General features: G+C 45.5%; 1 protein-coding gene across 2 annotated transcripts in view; it reads right to left on the reverse strand.

The window, feature by feature from the left end:
* Positions 1-495: 495 nt before the first annotated feature.
* Positions 496-24,931, reverse strand: part of FGF12 (fibroblast growth factor 12) — a 236,912-nt gene continuing 212,476 nt past the window's right edge. For both annotated transcript variants that reach the window (XM_075033244.1, XM_075033243.1), the window contains 2 exons: positions 9,675-9,873; positions 496-1,025 (listed from right to left, as the gene is read on the reverse strand). In XM_075033244.1, the coding sequence (XP_074889345.1) occupies positions 907-1,025; positions 9,675-9,873 (318 nt within the window). In that variant the 3' untranslated portion in view covers positions 496-906. The remainder of the gene's footprint in view (positions 1,026-9,674; positions 9,874-24,931) is intronic.

Below are 24,931 nucleotides of genomic sequence, written 5' to 3' on the forward strand. Positions count from 1 at the left end.
GCAAGCAGCCATCCCTCCTTCCCTTTATCTTCTAACTCTCCCCTAATAAATATGATCATTTCATCCTGCGAGACCTGAAAACCCATTTCCAAAATTCCCCTGGCAACTAATACAGTAAAACAAGCCCATAAATATAAATAATTATGATAAAAAGGCATAAAATGCCAGACTTGGGTCAAACATACTCGCACAGTGACACTAGCAACAAATAACTACACAGTGTTTGAATGTAGATGGAAGAAGCTGAATACAGAGTAGTTAGTTTGTTGCCCATAACTGTCAGACTCCTAATTCGGACAGGCCATATTTTATTGATAGCAGAGCAAACACAGTCATAATCCATCCCTACCTTTCCTCCTTTGTGAAAAATACCATCCATCCCCAGGGAAGCAGGGATGGAAAAAACAGTGGTGTGAACGTGAGGTGAAAGTATAAGACAGAACGCACAGTCCCAGGCTGCGTTTCCCACGTGTTTCTCGCACATCATATGCTAAGTTCAATTTTCCAAAAGCTTTGTTTTATTTTTAAAGGTAACATCTTTATTATTATTATTATTATAATATTTATTAGTTGTTGTTATTATTATTATTATGCAGAGATGAGATTTTTTTCCCCCTTTGATCACAGAGCAAACAGTTTGCTTTTGAAAATGTTAATGGAGTCCTGATTTAAAACATTTTTTCTTCACTTTTTTTGTTGTTTTTGTTTTTTAAAACGTTGCAACAGGCAGGATCTGGGATCCCATTTCCTCGTCCTACACAAAGAAAGATTCTGGAGTTCGGACTCCTAGCCACTACCAGTAGGTCCTGCCTTGCTCAGTTGTCGTCGTCTCAGTGTGGTTTCGCCAGGTGGGGTGGGTAGGTGGGTGGGAGGGGAGGAGTTGGAAGAAGGGAGGGTATTTGTCAGCTATGTCGAGTCTTGGTTAACAACTTTGCCTCCATTCATGGTTGGTGTCCCTGAACTTTTTCTTGAGCGTCCTTGTTTTTCTCCAATTTCATGCAGCGATGGCTCTCTGTACATGCACACTGCAAACAGAAAAGAAACCCATTAACAACCCTGAAGTCACAGACATTAGTGACCACAATGAATGCTTTCTTTGTACATGAGGCTGAAATTCCAGCCCCAATACAAACACACACTTACAGAAACCGCGGTGACCCAGCCGTAGCTCCTGTTACCAGGCAGGATCTGTTACCTGCCCTTGCTGCCAGTCTGATGCTGCTGTCTCTGGAGTCTTCCAAAGGCACAGATAGAAACAGGGGATTTCTCACAGAGAAGACCTTCTAGGTTTTCTGTGCTTTACTGTTTTTTCATGTTATATTCATACATATAAAATAACCATTCCAGTTCACAGCACCGTGTATTGTCCCAAGATGCTGATTATCATCTAGTAACAGGTCCAAGAATTACCCGGTCCCTAGCCCTTAACCTCCAAGAAGAAGCCCTTAGAGAATCTTGAATCAAAACTACACTTGCATCTGAGCCATCCAAGCCTTCTGGGTGTTAAGCTCTGGATCTGGAAGTGGTGACTCAAGCCCGTTTGGCTCCTTCGACCAAAAGCCGCAGTCTGCTCTCAGCACTTCTTGTTTTTTCCCCTGTAAATCAGGACAGCTGGCCAAGGCCAAGGCCGTGAGCAGACACATGGGGATGAGTTCAGTGACAGCGAGCCAGGAGCCATCCCAGCTCTGTGCTGTCACCTGGCAGCGCCTGAGAGGAGGGTGGATGGAGAGCACCTTCTCTCCAGACCCTGGCTAAGCAATGTACGTCCTACAAAAATGTACTTGCTGGAGCCTAGACAGCCTGAGAAGGCAACGTCTGCCCGAGGCATGGCACATCCCCATGTCCTGTGCAGCATAAAGCATTTATCCAACTCACCATGTGGACTAAGTCCTCATGGCTGTCCTCGTCCCATGTGAGGTGTGCCAGAGCAGCGGCACATGCTGAGCAGCTCAGCGTCTCACGCCAAAGGGAGCATCTCCAATGAGCTCATCGCAAATGTGGTGGGGTGTAGATGTGACTGAAATAGTGAGGCATCTCAAGGGCAGGCACCTTGGAGTTGAGAACCTGAGGTAGGTCCAGACTGCAAATGTCATGCCTGGATCTTTGCAAAAATTAGGACAGAAAAAAAATGATCGTGCACTGCTTCATTTTGTACAGCTGTCATGTCACAAACAGTGGCACAGAGCTCAAACACAGGGGATAGAGCCCCTTAGGTTTTGGTTCCGCGTAATCAACAAGAACAAAATTTCAAAAATTACCTGAAGAAGTGAAAAAAATACTCCATGTGTAAAAAGACAATGTAAGCGCTTGTATTTATAACCTCCCCTTATTTGCAAATAAATCCTGGCAATTAGAGGCAGGCTGCAAATGACATTATTACTCTGCATTTTACTCCTAGCTAAATAAACAGTTATAGCAGTGTGTAACAATACAGGACAGAGATAAAGTGCGGTCAACTGTGTATTAATAGGAGGGATATTGCATTGAATATATGTGCAGTGAAAAAATACTACTTTTTCCATAGAGCATTTTTCATGCAAGGCTTTCAAAGCAGTTTAAACACACACACTAGCTGGGCTTCCCAGTGTGGCTGCAAGGCAGGTACCACTCTGCAAACTGTTACTGCTACTGGAGCTGTTTTTTGATGAAAATGAGAAAAAAGAGAAAATGAATGACTTGTCCCATGGGTCTGGGCCAGGATGAGCGATGCCAGGACTGCCCGTCAGCTGCCCAGACTACCGATGCTGTCTGCATGCTACAAGGAAAGCGTGTAGCACAGCGGCAACAGAAGGAAAAGGGCTCTCACATCCCCTTTCTGCTGCTGAGCTGCCCCTCATACCTTGGTGAGTGTCACTCAACAACCTGGTGATGGCAAATTTGCCTGTTGTGGCAAAGCACCTAATAAAATCTTACAGAACAGTATGCAAAGGTTAACAAATGAGGAAAACCTGTACCCTTGTGATTTCTTAGCCTGAGCTGCAGAGCCTTTTGATGACACTGAGGATGTACATCACTTCTGTGACCGACCTTATTGCCCAGCAGAGTTGGGTATTTGTGCCAGCGTTGCCCCAGTGCCCCTGACATTCCATATACAAAGCTCTGTCTCAAGTGCAGTGTTGTCTTCACCCTGACCTCTCTGGTTCCCAAGCTGGCAGGACCTCCATGAGCTCTTCCCACAGGCAGCTGCATGTACTAAGCTCATCTCACTCACATCCATCCCCAACACCCCTTCAGGCTGGGCCAGATGCTTAACCACAAGGGCTGAGCCTGAGGGAAGCCCGCAGCAGCAGCACCATGGCACGTTGCCTTTCCTCAGCTCCCTGCCTCTCACCTTGGCCTTTGGGCAAAACCACTGAGCTGCTAAGAAGGCCCACAGAGTAATGAATATAAATTAGGCTACAGAAGTAAACAACATTTGCAGCTAAAAATTAAGGAAACCCTGTACCTAGCTGGCAAACAGGGCAGGAATCATAAGTTTTTCTTCCAGTCTAGTGCATGATATAAGTACTGACATGGGGCATGGCTGGAGTCTGCTCACATTGTGCTTTTCAGACAGAGCTGTCAAAGCCTCTGTACCAGACGGGCTGTGCCAACAGACCATGCCAGAAAATCTGCAGCAGCACAGGACAAGTGTATTTTCAGTATTTAGATACACCTACAGTATCAGTGTATGCAGCATTTATATGGCATCAGGCACAAGATAGTGCCCGGGTATTCTCCTACACAAGAGGCTTGCGCACGTGTGCTGAATTATGGACATCGCTCAGCGGCAGCTGCAAACCCGTGTGCACTGCGACACGCAGGTGTGCGCGCACACGGGTGCGTATGCACACAGCCGCACGCGCGCGGGCTTTTCAGGACAGTGTGACATGTTGTGCAACACAGGCTCCTGGACTGCAGTTTGTTACTCCTTGTGCTGAGGAAGCTTGAGTGTGACTCACACGCGGAGATGTTAGTCATGGACCGGGGAGGGTGGGGGGGAATGTTTGCAAATGGACTGTCGTGAGTTCCCAGATCTTCCCAGCTTTAAAGTACATCTTTGTGGGTCACGACTAGCAGCGCTCCCTGACAGGGCTGTTTTGGGGTCCCTGTGTGTGTGTGTGTGTGAAAACACACCGCCCCTGTCACCTGCGTTAAGGTAAACCAGCAGCAGCGTGACAGTCGGCAGGCCCAGACGCTCGGGAGGTCTGCTGGTGCACGCAGCACAAGGCAGCTTTGGAAGGATGAGCAACTTGGCTAGAACAAGAGTCCCCTCCCTGCTTTGCCTTGCTTCTCCCACCCACCCACACCCACACACCAAGCCAAATACAGCCCTTAATGTCTGGAAACCAAGCTAATGCTTTGGAGCTTCAATCAGATAATCAGCTCCTATGTCCCAGATTCTAATCAACACATCCATATTCATGCTTTAATTGGAAAGTGCCGTTAGCCTGATCTGCTGAAGAGCCACAGGCGTAAATAGAAGGGGGTGAGCGGCAGTGGAGCCGTGCCCATGTCTGGTTCTTGTGGCTTTCGATTCCCTGCTTCCCAGCTAAGCAGCAGTGCCTGCCATTCCCACGCACAAGGAAACAATTCTGCACGAAGAAACAACTCGCAAATTAGGCAGGGAAGAGACCGGGGGTACAAGCAAGGGGGAAGAGGGGGGTGGGGAGCATCCTTCCCGAAGGCGAAGGCACAGAGGGGGCTGCCTGTCACCCAGGAACAGCTCAATCTCTCGCCTCTGCGCCGGCACAGGATCCCAGCCTCATTTCTGCTTCCCAGGCGTGGCACTGGCACACCACCCAAACGGTGAAACCAAAATCACCCTGTGCCGCTTCCCTGGGCTTCAGGGACCGCCTGACTTTGGGAAACACGCACTATTTTGTGACCTGACCCTCGTATTTTTCACTCGGCGTGGCTGCAAGTTGAGGAGCTTCAGGGGATAGCAACAAACTCCATTTTCCTTCCTCTAGAATACGGGGAAAAGCTTATTAAAGGACCTTAGATATATCCCTCCACCCAGCTTCACTCCTGGCTTTCCCTGCTCCAGACCCTCGCGAGTTCGGAGGAACCCGATTTTTCCCAAGTTGCCGTTTAGCAGGTAGGCAGGTCGCTAGCCCTGCGGGATGGCCGCGTGCCCCGATGGCAGCCCGGACCGGTGTCTGGGCAGGGCTGGGCACGCAGCCTCTGGCAGGCAGCCCGGGAGATGGGCTCTTTCCCTTGACGGATGCCACAGCTCCGGGTGTCGGTATCTGCAGTAGCGGCTGCATTAGCTAATGCTTCGATGGAGAGAATTAATTGTCTGAGCAGCAGCTAGGGGCAGGAGGGAGCAAGTGATTATGCACCCTTGTTTTCTGCCTCTAATTACTGTGTTCTAAACCCAGTCCCAGCTGATGCATTTCAGAGGCATTTGATCTCGCCGTCTATCTGGCGGCTAAATGTGCAGGATGCTGCCAGATGGAATCACAATTTGTTCAGGTAAGAAACGCAGCACAGGATGACAAAAAGCCAAACAAAAGCATGGTTAAAATACATTGCATTTGCCATCTAATAAGATGATTAGGAGTTTGATAGATGAACAAGTGAGTTAGTGTGGGATAGAAAACATAGCAAAGCCTGCCCACTTGAAAGAGAGACCCAAAAGAGGAGCTGTCTTAATAAAGGCTGATAAAGAGTATGGGGTTTTGTTGTTTTTTCTTAAAGAACACTTTTTAGGATCTTTTGTGGATTAAGGTGACACCTTAGAAGCATTTTCACTAGGCCTACCACATCTTCCTACTCAACAGTGTCTTGTACTTCTTTGCAACATCTGAGGACTCTGCTTTAACACAACTGGGATGTCACATCCCTGGGAAAATACACTGGGAAAGATCTAGCTGCTGTTCCTTGCACACGGCTATTCATCAGCAGTAATAAATGGATCAGACCAGTCATTAACAGGTCACCTTCATATCTGAGACGTGTTCACATCACGAGGGCTGAGGCACCATGTGTTTGGAGTTAGGGGCACCTCTGCTGACTCAGTTGCAGGGATAGTTGTCTTCTGCTTTCTGTGGCTGGATTTGCCACCCCACATGCATTCTGGCCTGGGCCAGGTGAGAGATGAAATGTAGCTCTTTGGGAGAGCAATCTGGAAATGATGTCTTCAAGGAGAAGGAAATACAAGTAACAGAGCACATCCAAAATAAGCATCTGATAAAATTTTCACTTAAGTGACTGGAAAAGTCTCCCATTGTTTGAGATGGGTCGGGATAGTTAAAAGAACAAGAGGCACTGTGGACAGCAGTGTTTGTCCAGCACTAATCAGTACAAACACTTAAAGAGACTGAAATTGCTTTAAAAGACTGCTCTGTGTCTAAGTGACAATTATAGTCAAGCTAATTTCTTGTGCAGTCCGGTTCAATCTATATGTCTGCACTTTAAGGGCTCATTTAGAGCGAATGATCAGAGATCAGAAATAAAAATATCAAAAGAAATGTGTTGCGTATGTGTGTTTTTAACCAAAACTGGCACCACACAGTACATTAACGGCTGCCTGCCAGGCTGTTTGCCTTGGCTTTGCCTGTGCACAGATGGGAGAGAAACTTAATGTTTCCCCTGTTATTACTTAGTAAGTTTTTTGTGCTTTCATATTGATCAAGCTTAATGCTATTTCCAAAACCAAACAAATCCTACTTACACTAAACCAAAAAACCCCTCCTACCAACCAAAACCCAAAACTTTTCCAGTTGGTATCTAGTGATTTTCGCACAGAACACCTCCAGCATCCTGACAATCTACAGGAATCAAAACACTCTGTGGGATTAGCACAGCATAAAGCTGTAGCTGCTAAAAGCCATAGGTAACACACATGCGTACATACACAGATACCACTGTATATATATGCACATGTACACATATGTAGTCCTTAGAAATTGTCTGGGAGGATGTTTAATATTTATTTATTTATGTATTAGTTTACTGCCCGTTTGCAACTTTGAGGACTTCTGAATTCAGAAAGCAGTATGAAGCAACGAGAGTTAAATGAGCTCCGGGAACAATCTGAGCTTTTTTCTGTTTCCTTTCCCCATGACCGTTCTCTTCACTAAGCTGCTGCATAATTTTTCTGCACATGGCAAACAACTGCAAAGTTTCATCTCAGAAGTAATTGCCATTGAAGTGGTGGGTGAAGTGATTCCTAGCAATGTATGTAACACCTCTGCTTCCCAAGGGACCAGATTTCTCCTTGCATACCTTACTGCGTCAGCCATCATGTGGCAGGGCTAATGCTGGTGGTGGTACCGGAGCAAAAGGAAACCTGGGTGCATTACTGCAGACAGGAGCTGCAAAGAACTGGCCTGAATAAGCGGCAAAGCCCACCCGCTGGGGCATGCCACAGCATTTAGCAGAAGGGACACGCAAATATAGCAGGGGAGTGCTTTGACTACTTCCTTAGAGTGATGACAAAGAGAAAGAAGCTGTTAAAACAGGGTAGGAATTGCCCCTTTTCCGAAACATCTCTTGCTTGCAAGCTCTGCTCGCAGAGACTTGGACGGATGCAGCACAGAGAAGTCACGTGGAGCTGAGCGTGTTTTACTCCAGCCCTCCCCACAAAGCTCTGCTACCTACAATGAATCTTAGGCTTGGGAACAGAGTCCTCCGTCTGGAGTCACAGTCCCAGACAGCTGAATGCTTTGGGAAGCTGACACGTGCCTCAGCTTGGGAGACTGCCAGCTCTTTGATGCAGCAGCGCTCACAGAGGCTGACTGCAAAGCATGTGGAGGAGGGAAGGGGTGGAGGAGCCCTTAATTTGGCTGCCAGCTTCCAAAGCGCTCACTCGCTCGGGAGGTTATGTGACAGCTGTGATTGAGGCAAGCGTGGGAGGATGCAACTGCAGGAAAGGGAAGCTCTCGGGCTGGGCTGGGTTTTTCAAAATGAAAGCCGGAGCTGCATTTGCTGCACTGAGAACTCTGCTGTGGGTCAGGCACCTCTATTAAGGCAAGGCTTTCCACAAGGAGAGCCACAGGAATGGCCTAGTTTAATGTATGCAGAAGACAACTATTGAGCCATTCAGCTGACACCACGCACGGTACATCAAAAAAGAAGCCTGGATTCGAAGCAACGCGCTGATCAGTGCCAACACCCAGCCAGGCAGCAAAGAAATACCAGAAGGAGCTGGAAACCCAGCTGTGAAAGCTAGCGCTTGCAAAAGATTCTCCTCCCAGCCAAGGCAGGAAAGGAAGAGACAGAAGAGAAGCTGGTGACAGACCCCATGCCTGAGGCAGGCCCTGTTCCTTAGCAAAACTCAATGAGGGCGTAGGGCACCAATCCCACTAATGCCTCAGATAAACAAGAAAAGGCTCCCAACTGCAGAAAAGCTGTTAAAAACAAGCACAGGAGAAGAGGATCCAGGCTGTTCTCTGCTCTTCCAACACCTCCATCTCCTGTGCCAAGGCCACAGATACTCTGGGAATGCCGAGCTGAATTTCTCTCCTCGTCCTTCACTTCAGTGGTTCAACAGACAATTTCAGCCTGCCTTCCTGAACTGGCCTTACCCTCACACACGCATGCTCGTCTGCCTCTGTGCCTTAGCTGGGAAGCTGTTAAAACAGCTACTAGTGCATGGATTTAGCTGCGTCCTCCACCACCTGTGAGTGGTACCCGTCAGGAAAGCATCAGTTCATTCCTTCTCTCCACGTGTCCAGCCCTGACCCCACAGCCAACATGGGGGTAGAGAGGGGGCACGGAGCCAGGCAGCCAGGGCCAGCCCCAGGCTGCTGTGTCCCTGAGGTGGCCACTGGCAGGTCTGAGATTGGTCAGAAAGGCATACCTAGTTTGGGGATCAAATAGTAGTGCTTTTTCCAAGCAACAGAAAAAAAGAGGTCTCCTTGTTTCCAGAACCAAGTTAGTACCTGTTAAGTACTCCTCATCACACTACATCTCTCCATTTATCAGAGGCCAGCCCACAAAAAGCAAAATGCCCTGGCACGAGCCTGTGGCACACTTCAGTAGTGTACAGTCAGCAGCAGAAGGGCGAAACTTCAATTCCATGACTTTCACTGAAGCTTCATGCTGTGATGAAAACATATGGCGTGACAGCATCTCATCTAACTTTGGACATCTATGATAAGGTTTCTCTACCCCCCAGTGACTAACTAAGATGTCTTTACACATGAGAAAAAACAGATTTAAGTCATCTTAGGGTAGACATATAAAGTACATCCACAGCTGTGCTGGTAGGACCCATTTATCTTCTGTTACTATAAACAGAGTGTCAAAGTCTAAATTCAGGTGAGATAAATCCTATCTCTACTGACTCTACATGGGACTGGAAACCCACTGAATGATGCTGGGAAAATCCTCACAGAGAACCCAATGTTACGGTCACTGCTGGATCAGATTCCTTTTGAACTGCTGGCTGCTCAAGGGCTGCTTTCCTTTCCCAGTAACTTCTCACGTTGCTGGACTTTTAAATTCATCCTTGAGCACCCCAAAGCTGAGAAACCCCTTTGGGACGATGTGCAAAGTTTATTATATGGGAAGGAAAGCAGATGAAATGCTAACAGTGCAGCCCAGCACCTTTCTGAGATGCCACAAATATCGTCCTTGCTTTCTGGTCTTGCAGCCCAACACCCCCATCCGGGAAGCCCCAGATCTGAAGTGCAAAGTCCCCCTCCCCATACCCCACCGATGGAGGGAGTGGGCAGATTCCATACCTTCAATGGGTTTGGGTACAAAATGTGATGAGGGTTTGGTTTTTTTCACTCGGTTTCCCTTCATAATTTGACCTTCTTTATTGAGTCCCAGGAACCACGCTCGTCCGGATTCTTGCTGCCGATACAGCGTGGAAGAATAAATAACGTAGTAGTTTTCAAAGACGGATTCCTTAAATTTGCACTCTGGTGTGAAAACATCCTGCAGTGAGAGAGAGAGAGAAGAAAAAGCAATGGAAGGAATTAATCACTGATCTCTTAAATTAGGCATCACTGAGTGATACACGATGGCCACGCATTGCAGTTAGTTTAACAATAGAAAACAACAGGCTTCAGCAATACCAGCTCCCAGCAATAACACACATCTAGAAAACTCCCCACTGAAAGGGAAGGCTTTCCTTCCCTGGCAGAGCTGTGGTTTGCAAAACAGCCTACAGTGAACAGACATAGAAAATGTGCAGGAAAAGTCAGGAATTTGCCAGGATTTAGAGTGAAATACGAAGCAAAATAAAAAAAGAGAGCTGAGAAGCAAAGACAGCCTTGCTGCTCATCTGCTGCTCCCAATGCCTTCCCGTGGCTTTGCTCTTACCTTCCCTGTGATGGGCAAGAAATGTGCAATGGTTGTTGTCTAAAATATTGAGGCTTCTTCAAATTCTTATGGGCAAAAGGCAGTTTATCAGGGGCATTTAAGTAGATTCAGAGAAATGGGAGTACAAAAGCAAGCAAACAATTTATTTGTTTTCAAAAGCGATGGGAGGAAATGCTGGCACAAAGCCTGGAAATCTCTTTCAATAAAAAGAAAGAATTTTAAGTATTTCTGATACAAGTATTTCTTCAGATACTGAGAACTGGTCCCACACCTACCCAGGAACAGAGGACACATGGGTCTGTCCAAGACATCCCCTGAGCCTGTGCCGGCTGTGGGGGTGGCTGTGCCTTTGCCGCCTGCACTGGCTTTGCATCAAGTCTCAAAGAAGAAACTATACTCAGCTATGGACCAAAACTTGTCATGTCTCAGTAACTTTTCAAGATTTTAGCAACAGGGAAATATTAAACCTCTTTTAAAAGAGCTGGCTAGCCAGGGGACTCTGTGGCAGTGGGCTCCCAAACCCTCACTAAGTCAGATGTGGCTCTTGGTGGGTTATTTTTCTTCCCAGACTTTGGTTTTGAGCAGAAAATTCATCCTGGCCAAAGAAACTTTCCCACTGGGTTCCTTAGAACTATGACATTCTTGCTAAAAAAGCTCAAGCCACAATGAATATGCATTTTCTGAAGAACTGTTTTAACAAAATCCCTTCTTGTAGGACCCAGACAAGATATCTCAGAGCCCCGTGAGTGAAGGCAGGTGCTGCTACAGGCAAGCAATGCTCTTGCCCAAGCCCTCGCCACTCAGAAGTCTTTAGGAGCTTCTTCAACCTTGCTAATGGAAAACGCATGACCAACATCTGAGCAAAGCATCTGGAGTAATGCCACATATTTGCTGCAGACCTCATTTAAGAGTGAACATTTTGAACATTCAGCAACACTCAGGTATATGTTCCCAAGCGCTTTGGGGATTATATAAAGTGTTGCTGGTCTGACAATAAATCCAGCATGCAACAGACCTACGGAGCCAGGCAGGCTTGAAGCCGCAGAAGATAAAGCACAGCAGAAAGCACGGAGCTGTACTGCACACGTGAATTTTGCATCAATCAATAGCACCACACGGATAAAACCACCGTCAGCCCAACAGGTCATTTTGCCCTATCTGAGGGAGTCTTCCTTGCTGGAGAAATAAATATTTTAAGAAGAGAGTGAAACAAGTTAAGAGAGATCTAGATGACTTAGAGCACTATAAAACAGTGTTTGAAGTAGCTTCCCAAAAGATCAGTGTTTAAGTGCTCCTTAAATCTGCTCTTTATCTCCAGGCTTTGTCTTGCCTTGGAAGATGCAGCTCACCCAGGAGCCGAGCAGTTTGCAGCGGCTGCCTGCGACCAGCTGGCTTGGGGGCTTCCCCTGGCATCAGCCCCAGCCAGGCAGCAAGCCCTGCAATGGAGAGCATCTCTAAAACCAAACTGGACAGCTCAATCCGCTTTCCTATGCCTTCGTTACCCCAGTAAGAACTTATCAAGAAAAATCCCTTTAGGGGGACTGAAAAGTTGATAGGCTGTGAAGGATAGCCACCACCTTGACCAAAACCTGGAGTTTACTGTGTATGAGATATCTGGATTTTCAATGCCTGTTTTAATATCAGCGTGGAACAAAGAGTATTTTTTATTTTTAGTGAAGAAGTAATACAAAAGCTAACGCATTTTGAAAATGTTGTTTCAGAAAAAAAAAATATCTAGATTTTCTTTAAAAGTTATTGAAAATAAAGTTTTCAGAAAAATATCTATTTTAAAATTAATGCAGTATAGTATTTTACAACATGCAGCAGTAGTTCATAAAAACAGATGCCGTATTGTATATCCACTTGTACCAATAAAGTAGCAAAATTATTATATTCTTTTAAAGCAAACGTATTTAAAGACATCAACCTAATGAAAATAAAGACAAAATAGTGATGTCCTTTAAATGTTCAAGCTCCCTCACAAGCAAACAAAACTGTCCCATTGTTTTCATGAGTTGGCTGGTTGATTCCTCATCCCCCACAATTCAGTTGAAACAGCACTTCAGGACACTAACCATGGCAACACCACGAAGAAACATCCCAGCTCTGTCCATTCGGTGGTTTAGAAAACCCACAGATTTGACAGTTAAGTTCTAGTTAAATAATACCATTTTTATTCATTATTATCATCCTTCTTATGCATATCACCTCAGCAGCAGCAGCTAGTGTTGCACTGTGCCATGTAGGGACAGAGTGGGACACAATTCATCCTACCACCAAACTGACGAGCCGCAGGGTCTTCGCAGGTTTGAGCACCAGAAATCTTTGGTGTGGGCACTACCACATGCAGACGTGACACAATGAGCAAGAGGATGGAGAAGGAAAAACCAGTTGACCGGAAAGGAGATGGGGCAGACGAGCAGGACACAGGCCTCTCTCCCAAGCACCATCTGGGGATATTTGGAGTGTCCTCTAAATCTATTTAACATGCAAACCCTTAGGTTTTCTTCACTGATATCTTATTAGGGGCCAACATCAAGCCTTCAGCTACGTTGTGTCACTTAGTTTCTGCACGTGCCTTTTGCTGATGGCTTTGGGGATACCAATAACAAAAGGCTATTGGGATATTAATGGCAGAACCTCTCTACAAGCTTTACTGTCAAAATTAATTGTGGCAATTATGTTGAATCAGGTGGGAACTGCTGTTTCAGTTGTCTTGGGCTGAGAAGAGCTGGGAAGAAAGAGGAAAGTGCAGGTGAGCATAACAGGCTTCACATTAATAAAGCAGTTTGTAGCAGCCACTGCTGCGATAACTGAAGGTATTTTTGGAAAATCACTGATCTGTTGGCCAGACTTCTGGGACATGCAAGCTTTTTTTGTTTGTTTGTTTGTTTGTTTTGTTTTTAAAGATGAATTCAGTGTTGATGAAATGGGCTAGATGGGCAGACCTGGAGTCCAATACTTTCTCTTCATCCCACAGATACAAAATGGGTAAAACCAGTGAAGGGATCCTCAGGCTGTCCCCCCCCCCCATGCTTCTGACAGGACATAAGGACATCCTCCTCCAGAGGTAATGGTATGGTAAGCCCTGGGGTCAGGAGCACCACTTCACACTCTCACTTGGTGCAGGGACCTTTTGAAACAGGCTTATAACGAACCCCACTCAATTATTTTCCCAACTCTCTCCTTGACAGAAATAGCATGACCAGGTACAAGACAGTGAGAGGACAGATGGCTTCATCTTTTAATCACTGGACTTCTTTCAGTCTTTAAACAAAGAAATAAATCATGACTATTCTCTGCACAAACTCCATGGAGCTCTCGGTCCCCTGTCAGTGCTGTCATGAACTCAGCTCACTCAGAAAACCCACTCAGTTCTCCTCATTAAAGAGTGTGCTTGTGATTTGGAGAAAAAAAAAGGAAATTTGACTAGTTTTATCTTCATGTGAAATATGTGTCTTTGACTAAATTATTTTTGCATACAAAGTAAATAAATACATTTATTTGTTTACTATTTGGAGATTTAGAGCCTGCAGTATTTTGTTAAATGTCTATAGATATTACTGAAAGCAGTTTGAAAAACCAGATCTTTTTTTAATTGTTGAACTAAAAACCTGCATGAAATATTTGCAAAAGAAATGTTAGTAATTTGCATGCAAAATGATTAGCATCTGCCTGCAACTTGTTTTCTGCTTCTCAATCCAATCCCTTGAACAAAAGGCAATTCCAGTAAGAAGAGTAATTAGATTTGCTTTGAAAAACAAACAGAGGTCTGGTTTGTGCTAACTCTAGTTTTATTGGAAATTGCACAGTCTAGAAAAAAATAAAATGGTAGCTAGCTATCACACAGAAAATTAAGAAGACCGCGTTCAATGGCACTTAGAATCAAAGGGAGCTAAATGGATGCAACTGCCATTTGGGGGGATTCAGTGTGTCAGACCTGCTCAGAGAGGTATATAAGGTACCATGGATTGCCCCAAAAGCTATTTCTGGTTTAGGAAAACAAGATGTTTCATTTATCCTTGATCCTAGTAGCGTCTCCTGCCATCTGTAGAAGGAAATGTGGATGGGACTTCCAGGCACAAGCCAGCCTCTGTACCACTTGGGCCGGTCTGATCCTTCGGAGAGGTGTTGGCAATGTCTGGCCCCATCTGTCCCACCCCAGCACAAGCTGGGGGTGATTTGTGAGAGGACAGATTTTTTTTTTCCAATCTACCTCAGCTTTCACCTGCCTTGGTCAGGTAAACCTAACCCAGCCTCTTGGCCTTGAACATACTAAGTTTGACTGGACTCTCCTTTGCCCTTCTGTAAAGCTGGAGAAGCTGCACAGACGTCGGTGGAGCAGCACAGCTGTCAAACCTGTGGATGGGAGGCTGCAGGGTATTCAGGGAATGCGCTGCCACCCTTGGACGTCTCAGCTCCTTCAAAAAATGCTGATCCAGTGGTGTCACAGTCATAGTGCTGCCAGGGCAGGGGACAGCCCTGATTCTGCTCTGAGCAAGAGAGAGCAGTGCCAGCCCCTGCCTGTATCAGGCTGGAAGCATCACTGCCACTGGCACCCCAAGCATCCTCAGCCGGGAGGTGCAAAGAAAGGGTCCCCCATAAGAAACAGCATGGTGCTCCTAGGTGAGCAATTTGCTCCCTTTGTTTGTTTAGTCCAAGCTCTGACCGGCACAGAAGCCCCTGATGTCCCCAGAACATGGCAGAAATAGTGACAGGTTTCCATGTGCAATGCTCAGGGACAGCCAGGAAGCCAGCAGAAGATTGTCACTAGCTGTTGTATTCAAACCCAGCTGCTCACTCAGCATCCCCCTGGACTGGGCCACTTGTTTGTATTGCTTGCCATTTCCCTACAAACATTCTCAAAATTGCCAGATAAATAAAGATCTCTCTTTTTTTTTTTTTTTTCTCTCAAGATCTCCTTTTATTATAGCCCAAAGGAGAACAGCAAATATACACATCCACATGCAAACCTAATGACTTAATAAATTTAGTCACTGAAACTAGCAGCAATAAAAGAAAAAGCCCATTCTACAAGTAGTTTGTGCCACAGTTTAGGAAAGGGATGTTAATTATGAGTGTTGAAATATCTAACTAACACACTCCCAGAGTAACAGTTTTCCTTTGTTTACAGCACTTACGGGTTTCTCTTTTATGTTCTGCACAATTACTGAGCCAGATCTTCAGATGGGATAAAAGCACTAAACTGCACCAAAGTCTATGGCACGGCAAGGCTTCCCTCTCAGAGAATCTGGCTCAGGATACTTACCGATGTTAGCGTTAATACTCAGAGCTCATCAAGTCATTTAAAACATATTAAGTAGGAATCATAAATATCAACACAGCTATCAGCAGTGGCATTTCATTGTGGTTACAGAGACAGACCATGGAACAACTGGATCGTGTTCACTATGTCTGTGTAAGTGCTGCTCCATCACAGGGGAAAGGATGGCATTGCAGAAGAGCATCTGCTTTATGGTGCTTTTTACCCAGTAAAGCCCATTCTACATTCCACCCTGCCTTCAGCCAGCGCAGGGTTTAATCAACTCCCCTCTGATGCCAACAGCACCAAGAAGTTCAGCACTGGTATCAATGTGCGTAGACCTGTGTGGATCAACAAAGACACTGGATTCTCAAAGACATTTGGGCTCCCACATGAAATGCAAATGCCCAGCTCTCATTTAACCTGTGAAAGTTCAGAGACTAAACATGTCTTTGAGCATCTGAGAATTTGTGACCACAAACCTCATACCATAGCACTTGATCCTGGCATACTTTTATTCCTAGGACAGGTCTTTAACCATGTAGGTCCTGTTCACAGGATAAGCCCTATGCAGACCACAGCAGCGCTCCCACAGGCAATGCTGCCTTGCATACAGCCTGATGATGTTCAGTGTCCTGCTGCCTCAGTGTAGCTTCTTCCACGACCTAGGGTTGCATCTGGCTGGAAATGCTTTAAAATAATTATAGCTGAGCTCTCTCTTGGCATGTGATCAAGAACCTCAAATGTGCATCCAAACTTTACATCTCATCACATCTTTGTCCAGATGGCAGGTGATATTCTACTGTTCACACTCCACTTTTCCTCCCCCTCCTAGCTCCATAAGAGATTGGTGACAAGTCTTCTCGGTGGCCTTTTAGAAGTAGGAGAGAGTAGCTACGTTTTAAAATAACAAGCTGCTACATGGGAGTGTACAGCCCTGCTGCAAAGCAGAGATTCACTTGATGAGACAATATGGTATCTGCAAGTATTCTGACTCCGCCTGGACCATCTGTGGGCTGGAGGGAGCACATTTTCAAATAAATTACCATCCATGCACGTCTGGTCCCCAGCTCTGGGAGCTGAGAAGCAGCATTAGCAAGCAACGTAACTTACTGCCTCTGAAAAATATAACTAGAGGGCTATCTGTCCTCACTTTTGTGGGAACTCTCTGTGCTCAAGATACATGCTTGTTCAGTTGGCTTCACTTTAAAACTCCCTAGCACGAGGTGGAGTGCAGGTCTGCTAAGTCTTGCGAGCTGACCTAATATTCCTAAACAGGCAAAAAAAATCAAGTGCTGGATGAGCCTCTGTAATTAAGCTGCAGATCTTTATATGTGGACACAAGCTGTCCTAAAGCACCTTTTCGTGTTCAAGGACTGATTAAATTATCCACTATCACCGCAGAGGAAGTGTGTGAATGCTGGAGACAAAGGTGTGATGGCAGCGTGGACATGCCCAAGGTAACCCTGCGGCAGCAAGGACATCTACCCGGGGACAGAGCAGAGTATTGACCAAAACCCGTGGCAGGTTCTGCGAGACACGCTGAGCTCCATTCTGCCCTGGCTAACTGGTTACCTAGATCAAACCAAGCCCGTATAGATCCACACAAGCTACAGTCTCACATTTGGCTACAAAGCAGATGAACCTAATGAGTTTTGGGATCCAAATTCAGACTTGTCCATCCCACCATACCTCAGTGTTGTGGTGTCCTGCTTTCAGCTCTTGGCCTGTCCACCATGCAGGCACATTTTTACCAAGTACTTCATAAAGATAAAAATGCCCACATTCACTGCATTGGCCTTCGGTGAGCTGCTCAGGCAATCCTGATAGCAACACAGCTTTCAACTTAATGAGTGCTGACAAGAACATAACTTGGGACAGCTCTTCAAGCCAGGCTGCTCCCTTCCACACCTCCCTGGAGAGCCTGGGTGAGAGAACAGGCTCCGGGAGTAAGATTTGGGTACCAATGGCTGCACAGCTCTGTGTACAGTGTTATCTGGGAAAGCCTGCACATCAAGCAACTCACTGATGGGGCACACAGAGCAAGTGACGTATTTTGTCCTTTGCTTCACTTTTTCTTAATGATGGACCCCAAATTCAAATTCATGATTGGATGGAATAAATTTTCATCCCTTCTTTTTAAAATATAAGGTATATTTGCATTTTAATGGATTGATTTGTTTTTTAATTTTGCATCTTATTTCATGCTGGAATTTTAAAGCCTTTTAAAATTTGGAGCTATTATGAACTGGAGTAGTGACAGCAGCGTACCTCATTCACATGGCACTTGGCCCATCCAGTTCAGCATCACTTTTCTAGGAAAGCAACTGCTTCCTACGAAGGGGGGGTTCTGACAGCATTGTCTCTGGTATTGTACTCCTGGCAGCCTGGGAATCTGGCGAAACCCCAGGATAATTTCTAACCTGGGAATCCCAACTCATCCATTGTCTTCTCTGCATTCTGTTTTTTCTGACAAAGTGTCTGAAATTGGTAACAATGTTATTAACTCTGCTTACTCCAAAACAGTATCCAGAAATACATCTTTGCATTCAGAGATAATGATCATGAGACGAGATGGGACAAGATGAAGATATGTTAGTTGCACATAAGAAAAACAGATTTCCTAAATTAGCATCGTACTGCCTCATCTGCTAAAGCCTGAAATAACTATGAAGAAAAATAATAATGTAAGAACCCTAGAAACACAGCCAGATGGGATGCTTTGAACCTGTGATCTCTCTATGGGGCCAGAGAGAGTTTTTTGGCATCAATTTGAGCCTGAGCACAGGGCACAATAAACTGAATTGTGGCCTTTGTTTACTTTTGTGATACTGCTATTTTTATTATGGTTGATAATAATAACAATGTATAAACTAAAATAATGATTACGCATTTATAAACGTGACACTATTTTCTTCTGATAACCAAAAGAAACCTCTTAGTGGAAAATTAGCAGTCAAGATTAGATTTATCATGCTATTATTGACATTCAAATTATCCTCAAAAGCTCAAACCAGAGCGCGAATGCTTTGGGCATTTAATAAAAATGCCCTCACCATGACAGAAGCACAAGGAAGACCTCTTATTTTCTACATTTTTGTGCTGAGATCCTGCACACTGAAAGACCAACCAGCTTGCTGGGCGTTCTGTAAAACAAGAGGTGTCAGAGCTAGCAGAGAAAGTTATTTCCCCCGGGTTCCAGTTCAGTTTCTTAGGCAAACACCCTCTCTTTCTGACATAAATGAAATAATGCAGTTATAACAATGTCAGGGAGAAGGGGACTGCGAGTGAGTCCCAGTCCTTGTAAGGCAGAGTCTCTGGTGGACGGTGTTTTAGCACACAGACAAAACCGCGCTTGTTCTTACCCGACGGTACAGCCCTGCACAGAGAGCAGGTCCGAAGAAAGAAAATGGCCTTAGCCCAATTTTCTGCGTAGTTCGTTTTTTGAAGTAACACGTCACATGGGCAGAAGATAAGAGGACTTGCCAAGGAGCTCACCAGGCCTATTACAACCATAAGCTGCTGATGTACTGAGATAGCCTCTTTGCTTTGACTCTTAAATTCAAACCACGAGACTCGGTGGAAACACACCATCTCCGACACTCTCCCTATCTTTCCTAATGCTGGAAAGATCTCTCCTGCACTAAACCAATTTCAGAACTGTCATGACCAGGGCTGGAAATTCAATTTCTTTGCTGCTAAAACTTTCATCCTGAAAATGAGTGCTGCTAGATTATTAATATTTTGACAGCTTACTGACAGGTTGGCTACAACTGGCCAATTAACGGCAAGCCCTGTGGTCTCAAGCATCAACTGAGGCTGGGGTGAGCTGGTGTTGGATCTTACAACCAAGGCGAAACGTTACGAATTGTGACAATTTATGTGGCTTTTCCCTCCTCCTTGTACCAGCTGCTGTGGCGCCTACACAGAGAAAAGAAAAGGTTCATGGCATATTCTTGGGTGGAGGCCAGCTCTGCTGCCCACTGGGAGAGCCAAAGGGAACCCACCAGGATCTGTGCCTCAAAGCCTGGGTCCCAGCAACATCACTGCTGACAAAGCCAGCAAAAAGGTCAATGGTGCTTCCTTAAAACCTGCCAGGGTGACCCTGAGGTGTCTGCCCCATCTCTGCTGGGGGCTGCTTTACTGAAGCCAAGCAAACCACATGCCCAACACTTCAAACCCCTCTGCTCATCATCCCAACCACCAGCCAAGGTGGGTACCGACTATAAAGGAGGACTGTGAAGAGCAGTTGCAGGCACATTTCTGTTGGTCCTGAGCATCATTTAATGCCAGTGGAGAGAGTTTGTTGGTGAACACCTGTCATGTAACTGAGGCATTGGATGTTAATTCCTGAGAGCAGGCTCCTCTGCTGGTCCCGACTCCTCCAGGCTCCGTGTCCTTGAGCCAGACACTTTGGGCTAGCGTCCCATCTAATATTCTTCAAATTGCTCATTGTGTATGAAGAGCCTGTCTTTGGTTGTATACAATAGAGGGATATTCAGCCTGAGGAATGAATGAGCCTCCAGGTCCTCAGAACATTTTGGGGAAAGAAAGAGAGGAGAAAGAAAGTGTTTGGCATGAAGTGCAGACAGCCCTTTGTTCATTTATTTTCTGGGAATTCAGAAAATCAGCCAGCTCTGCTGTGAGAGAATTCCCATCCACGTATTAACCACAGTCCCTCTGCATAGCCTGAAACACCTGACAAATCTCACAGCCCAAAACAACTTCACAGGCAGGACTGGGCTTATTTATACCTTGAATGGATTTCCATGATATGTATGTGCTGACAACCTGACTTGTTCTTTTTCTGTTAATTTCCTTTTGATGTGAAATAACCCGTGGACAATGTGCAAACATTCTGAATGGACCCGAACTATGCCACAGCTTAGATCTGACTGTTCCAGTGTATGCAGCCAAGTGACCCATCGTAGCTGACGCTTTGCTTCCCGGGAATCAGACAGATGGAAGCATATCATCAGGGATTTTGCAGTAGTGGCTATAGTGAAATTTTTCACTCTGTTGCACACTTTGCTAGAGAACTCAGATTAGCTTTGGCATCTGATCTTGTTCAGAAGCCAACTAATGACTGCAACTTCCAATCTAAGATAATATAGTCACTCTAGAGAGAGTAATATAATACACTAACTCTATTTGGCACAATGCACAGTAAAGCAGGAGACCATTTTATTGTATTACTAGTATACAGAAGACTGTGCAATGGTCTTTAAATTATATGACCCAAAATACATCAACAAAGCAATCCAGAGTTAAAAATTGTGATTTCCTATTTGTAGCTACTTATTGCAGCATGCAGTCTCAGTGAGATCCGGGGTTTACAATCATATCTGTAGGCACTTGATTTTGTTTTACAGAGTCCGGGTCTACAATGCAGGACCAAATGCGTAGAGTGAAACTGTTGGTGGCAAGGGCCAGACAGTCTCACTGTACACATTTCAGGATGGGTTCAGTCTGGTCTAACTGCCACCTGGTCCCATGGTCTGAATGTCTGGCGCTTTAGGGGCGCTTCCAGAAGGCAACCTTCAGTTTAGCTTCATCCAAAAGGAATCTAGTTTCCACAGCCTAAGACCACTCTGTGGTGCAAATCGAAGAGCTGTATGTGAGGGTGACGGGAGGGATTGCTCCAGAAGTGCATGCAGTCCTGGTCTGAACTAAAACATTAATCCCAGAGATGGCTGGGATAGTTGGCTTACTGCAACGGGGTATAATAAAGTAGGCATGTGATGGCTGTGAAATGTCAGCGACCTACTGCACATTGGGGATCCTTAAAAGGAGCCAAGGGCCCTGTGTGCCACTCTGATTTAAAAACACACTGGAAAACAGGGATGTGAGCAGCATGCTGTAACCTGGGTGGTGGCTGTACACAAGGTCCTCTTCTCCTGCCGTGCGGAGTTTGCACTTCACATTGTTCCTTTATGATCTGAAATGCCTCACAGCCACACTGGATATAGGAACAAGAAGCCTTCCAAAAAGCACTTATCACCAACATCCACAAAGAAAAACTGCTACATTAGCAATAATAACAAAAAAGGTCAGTTGTTAAGCCTGCCTATTTGAATCTCAGTACCTTGCTTGCAGAAAGCCTGGAGTTTACTACAAGTCACAGCTGGATCCTTCAGAGGTCTGAAAATATTTTTCTTAGCATGATAAATTTTAAAGAAATCTTGTTCATCTGTTCTAGCAAACATGCTGAGAGGGGGAAGAAAACCTCAGGGCTGTCCTGACAATATCACTGAAGGAACGTGTCATTACTGCTTTCTTCTGTGCTACTCCAGAACAGGGGGAGAAAAATTAAAAACGAACCAAAAGAAACCCACAAAAGAGAAACCATTTGCTCATGGCATAACAGTTCTTTCTTATTATCCACAATATTTCATAGTTTTCATATGTTTTCATCAATGCTAAGTCCTGAATCATTAGTGCAGCAACAAGAGCAGAATTGGATCCTCTAAGAATCACTAAAGCTGGACTACACATTCTGTTCAAGGAATAAACACTGATTCATGAATGTCTCAATTAAAATGGATATGATCACTTTTGTAACAAGGGAAATGAAGGAGAAGATTAGGAGTCCTGTGGGAACATAACTTCTGGTGCTAGGAGGAAAAGACACAAAGATAACCTGTCCCAAAGTGTCTGATTTAACTCAACCAAAGGCAGGGGCTTCAGGCAAGCAGAATGATTTAGCAAAAGTCTGTTATGTGACCATGTATTCATACTAATGGACTTGAACAGTCACTTCTGCCCCTATAGTGTTGGGGTCAGCCACAGGCACACAGTGTCCCACCCTGTCCAAATCTGTCACACAGGGCAATGAACAGTGTAGCCATGAATGACTATCAGCGTACTTCACAACACGAAAGCATTTTGAAGGTGAAAACCTGTGAAGCAGAAATTCAATTAGACAAGTGGCAGAACGCTTATAACATCATTGGATTTTATTTACTAGTTTTACACTACTGCATCTCTAGTGACCTAACCAAAGAATATTAGCAAACTGCTAATACACACAGAAATACATGCAACAAGCCCATGCACTTAGAGGAACATGCAGAAAGTAAGAGCACCATGGGGATAATTTTACGTAGAAGAGAGCAGTAAAAAAATATGAGGCATATGAGGCACAAAAGAAAAATAATGAGAGCTGTGAGATTTTGCTTTTTAAGCTGGTCATAAAAAAAATAAGCTTTCAACTGACAAGGATGCTTTAAAAAGTCCACTTTCTAAATTTAACTTTGATATTGAAAAGTCTTGGGTTTTGTTCTTTTGTTTTTTTTCATTAGTGTAAATTTGATAAAAAACGAGGCGTGATAATCCTGGCGCTACACATTTTCAAAAGCCATTTTTTAGCTCTAGCCTCTTCAGAGGGTGCAGATAACATTTGCATGGAAACAAAGCCCTTGCAGAAAGAATGTTCCTTAAGGGGAGAGCTGGCTCTAGGGTTTAATATGGTAGGAACCGAGATTCAAAATCAGCAGCATTCACATTAATAGCCATTAAATTATTTATTCATATCAGGCTCTGGAAGCCTGTAGAAAGACTAGGTTGTTCTGAAGGGCTCAACTCTCATAAACTTTGTTGCATGACTTACTTTCAGTTACCATTCTGAGGGATGTACATTCATTTTTACAAGTCTTGACGTACACTAAAGCCTTTTGTTCTTTCTTTCCCCGATTTTGTGAATGGGTAAAAAAAGTCTGTGCATCCAGTAATGCCCGTATCCAGAAAGCAGCTGCCGTGGTGCAGCACAGCCCACGCTCCAATGCAGCAGGACAGAGAGCGTGCAGTGTGGAAGAGGCTCCCTGAATTATTTGACCCAGTCCTTGCTACGGCACACCACCAGTTCTCAACAAAGCTCCATTTATAACCCTCTGATTTCTTTCGCCTACAATGAATTCTACAAAGCTCTTTTGGAACCCAACTGCTCCAAGAGCTACAAACCTTCTGCGCTCCAGCCAAAATCTAGCCCAAAGCCCCCAGTGACACAGGTGTCAGGTTTAGGGGTCTCGAGGGACTCTTGTGGAAAAGCTCTGCAAGGAAGGCAAGTGAACTCTTCAAACAAACCGACCGCCTGCACCCCACCAGCCAGCCAGCCATGGTGCTGCTGCTGCTGGCCACCTCCCAACCATGTGAAAAGCCATGTGAAAAGCATCACATCATGTCTGTGAGGCCAGAGGGACAAGCAGCAGGGCCACAAAAACCTGAGCTGCAAAAGAGGCCAACAAGGTGGTATTCTGCTCTAAAAAGTTCCCAGCCTTTTTTTCTCCCTTCTTGTGTCCCGAGCCCTACCGCTGACCTTGATCCATTTAATTACCTCCATAGCCAAATTACACTGTAGCAAAATGTAATTATGCAATCAAGTAACGAGCTATGGTTTTGCTCTTGGTCTTGTATGCAAAGCCACCTTTGAAGAGGGTGATAAAAGAAGATATTATTATAAAAGGACAGCGCAGCCCCATGTTCCAATTACTGGCCATGATGCAGGGGACAATGTCCGCTGGCAACGCTGATCCATCAGCTGCTTTTTGCAGGCAGCTGGCAGCCTTCTCCGTGCTGCAGCCTCGCAGCCAGCACTGTGGGTTTCATCTCGACGCCAGACATACGCTCACGACAGGCATGCTGTGCGACGAGGTGGCGCTCCTGAGGATACCAACTTCTCCAGCCATCTCCGTTTCCAACACACTTATTAAAACTGACTTCAGAACAGCTGTACTGAGCCAGACCAGCAGTCTGGCAGTGGCCTGCAGCAGTGCTGAGGGAAAGGTGTAAAACCGGGGCAAACTTACAGTGAAAGCTCCTCCGCGCTCCCAGAAGCGGGGAGTTTGTACCTGCTGGGTCCAGCGATGGTGTCCTGGTGCTTAGGGAAAGCATCCAGCTTCCCATGGGAGGGCCAAAGCGTGGCAGGCGTTGAGTGTTCAGAGCAGGGTGTGGGAGCTGACGTAGCTCCCCAAGGAGAGGCAAGAAGGGTCTGAGCCAGGAGAGGCTTCAGGGAAACATTTACAAGAGGGAGGTTTCCTGATGGGGCTCAGCTTGGAAAAGCTGCTCCAGGATTGCACTTTGCTGCCCAGCTTGGGGAAGGGTGCAGCCCTGTCAGGTCTCAGCCCATGGAGAATTCACCTGTGTTGAGATTTCGAGGTGGGTGGGAGGAAATAGCAAAAGAAAATGTGATATTTTAGGGAGAAAAGAAATTGCCAAATGCAATTTTGACCATCATGCTATCTGTCTGTGTCTTGCTAGACTCACACACAGGCAGCTTGGTGGGACAGAGGCAGGATCAACCCCATAATGCCACAAGTAAGGGTGGAGGTTTGTCCCTTTAGGGAAACAAATAGCGCCTACCAGCAGAGCAACCGAGTATTTTCATTCACCTCACTTACACAAGGGTCCTTC

This window comes from Buteo buteo, chromosome 7 (genome assembly GCF_964188355.1).
Source record: "Buteo buteo chromosome 7, bButBut1.hap1.1, whole genome shotgun sequence".
NCBI classification, from domain to species: Eukaryota; Metazoa; Chordata; class Aves; order Accipitriformes; family Accipitridae; genus Buteo; species Buteo buteo.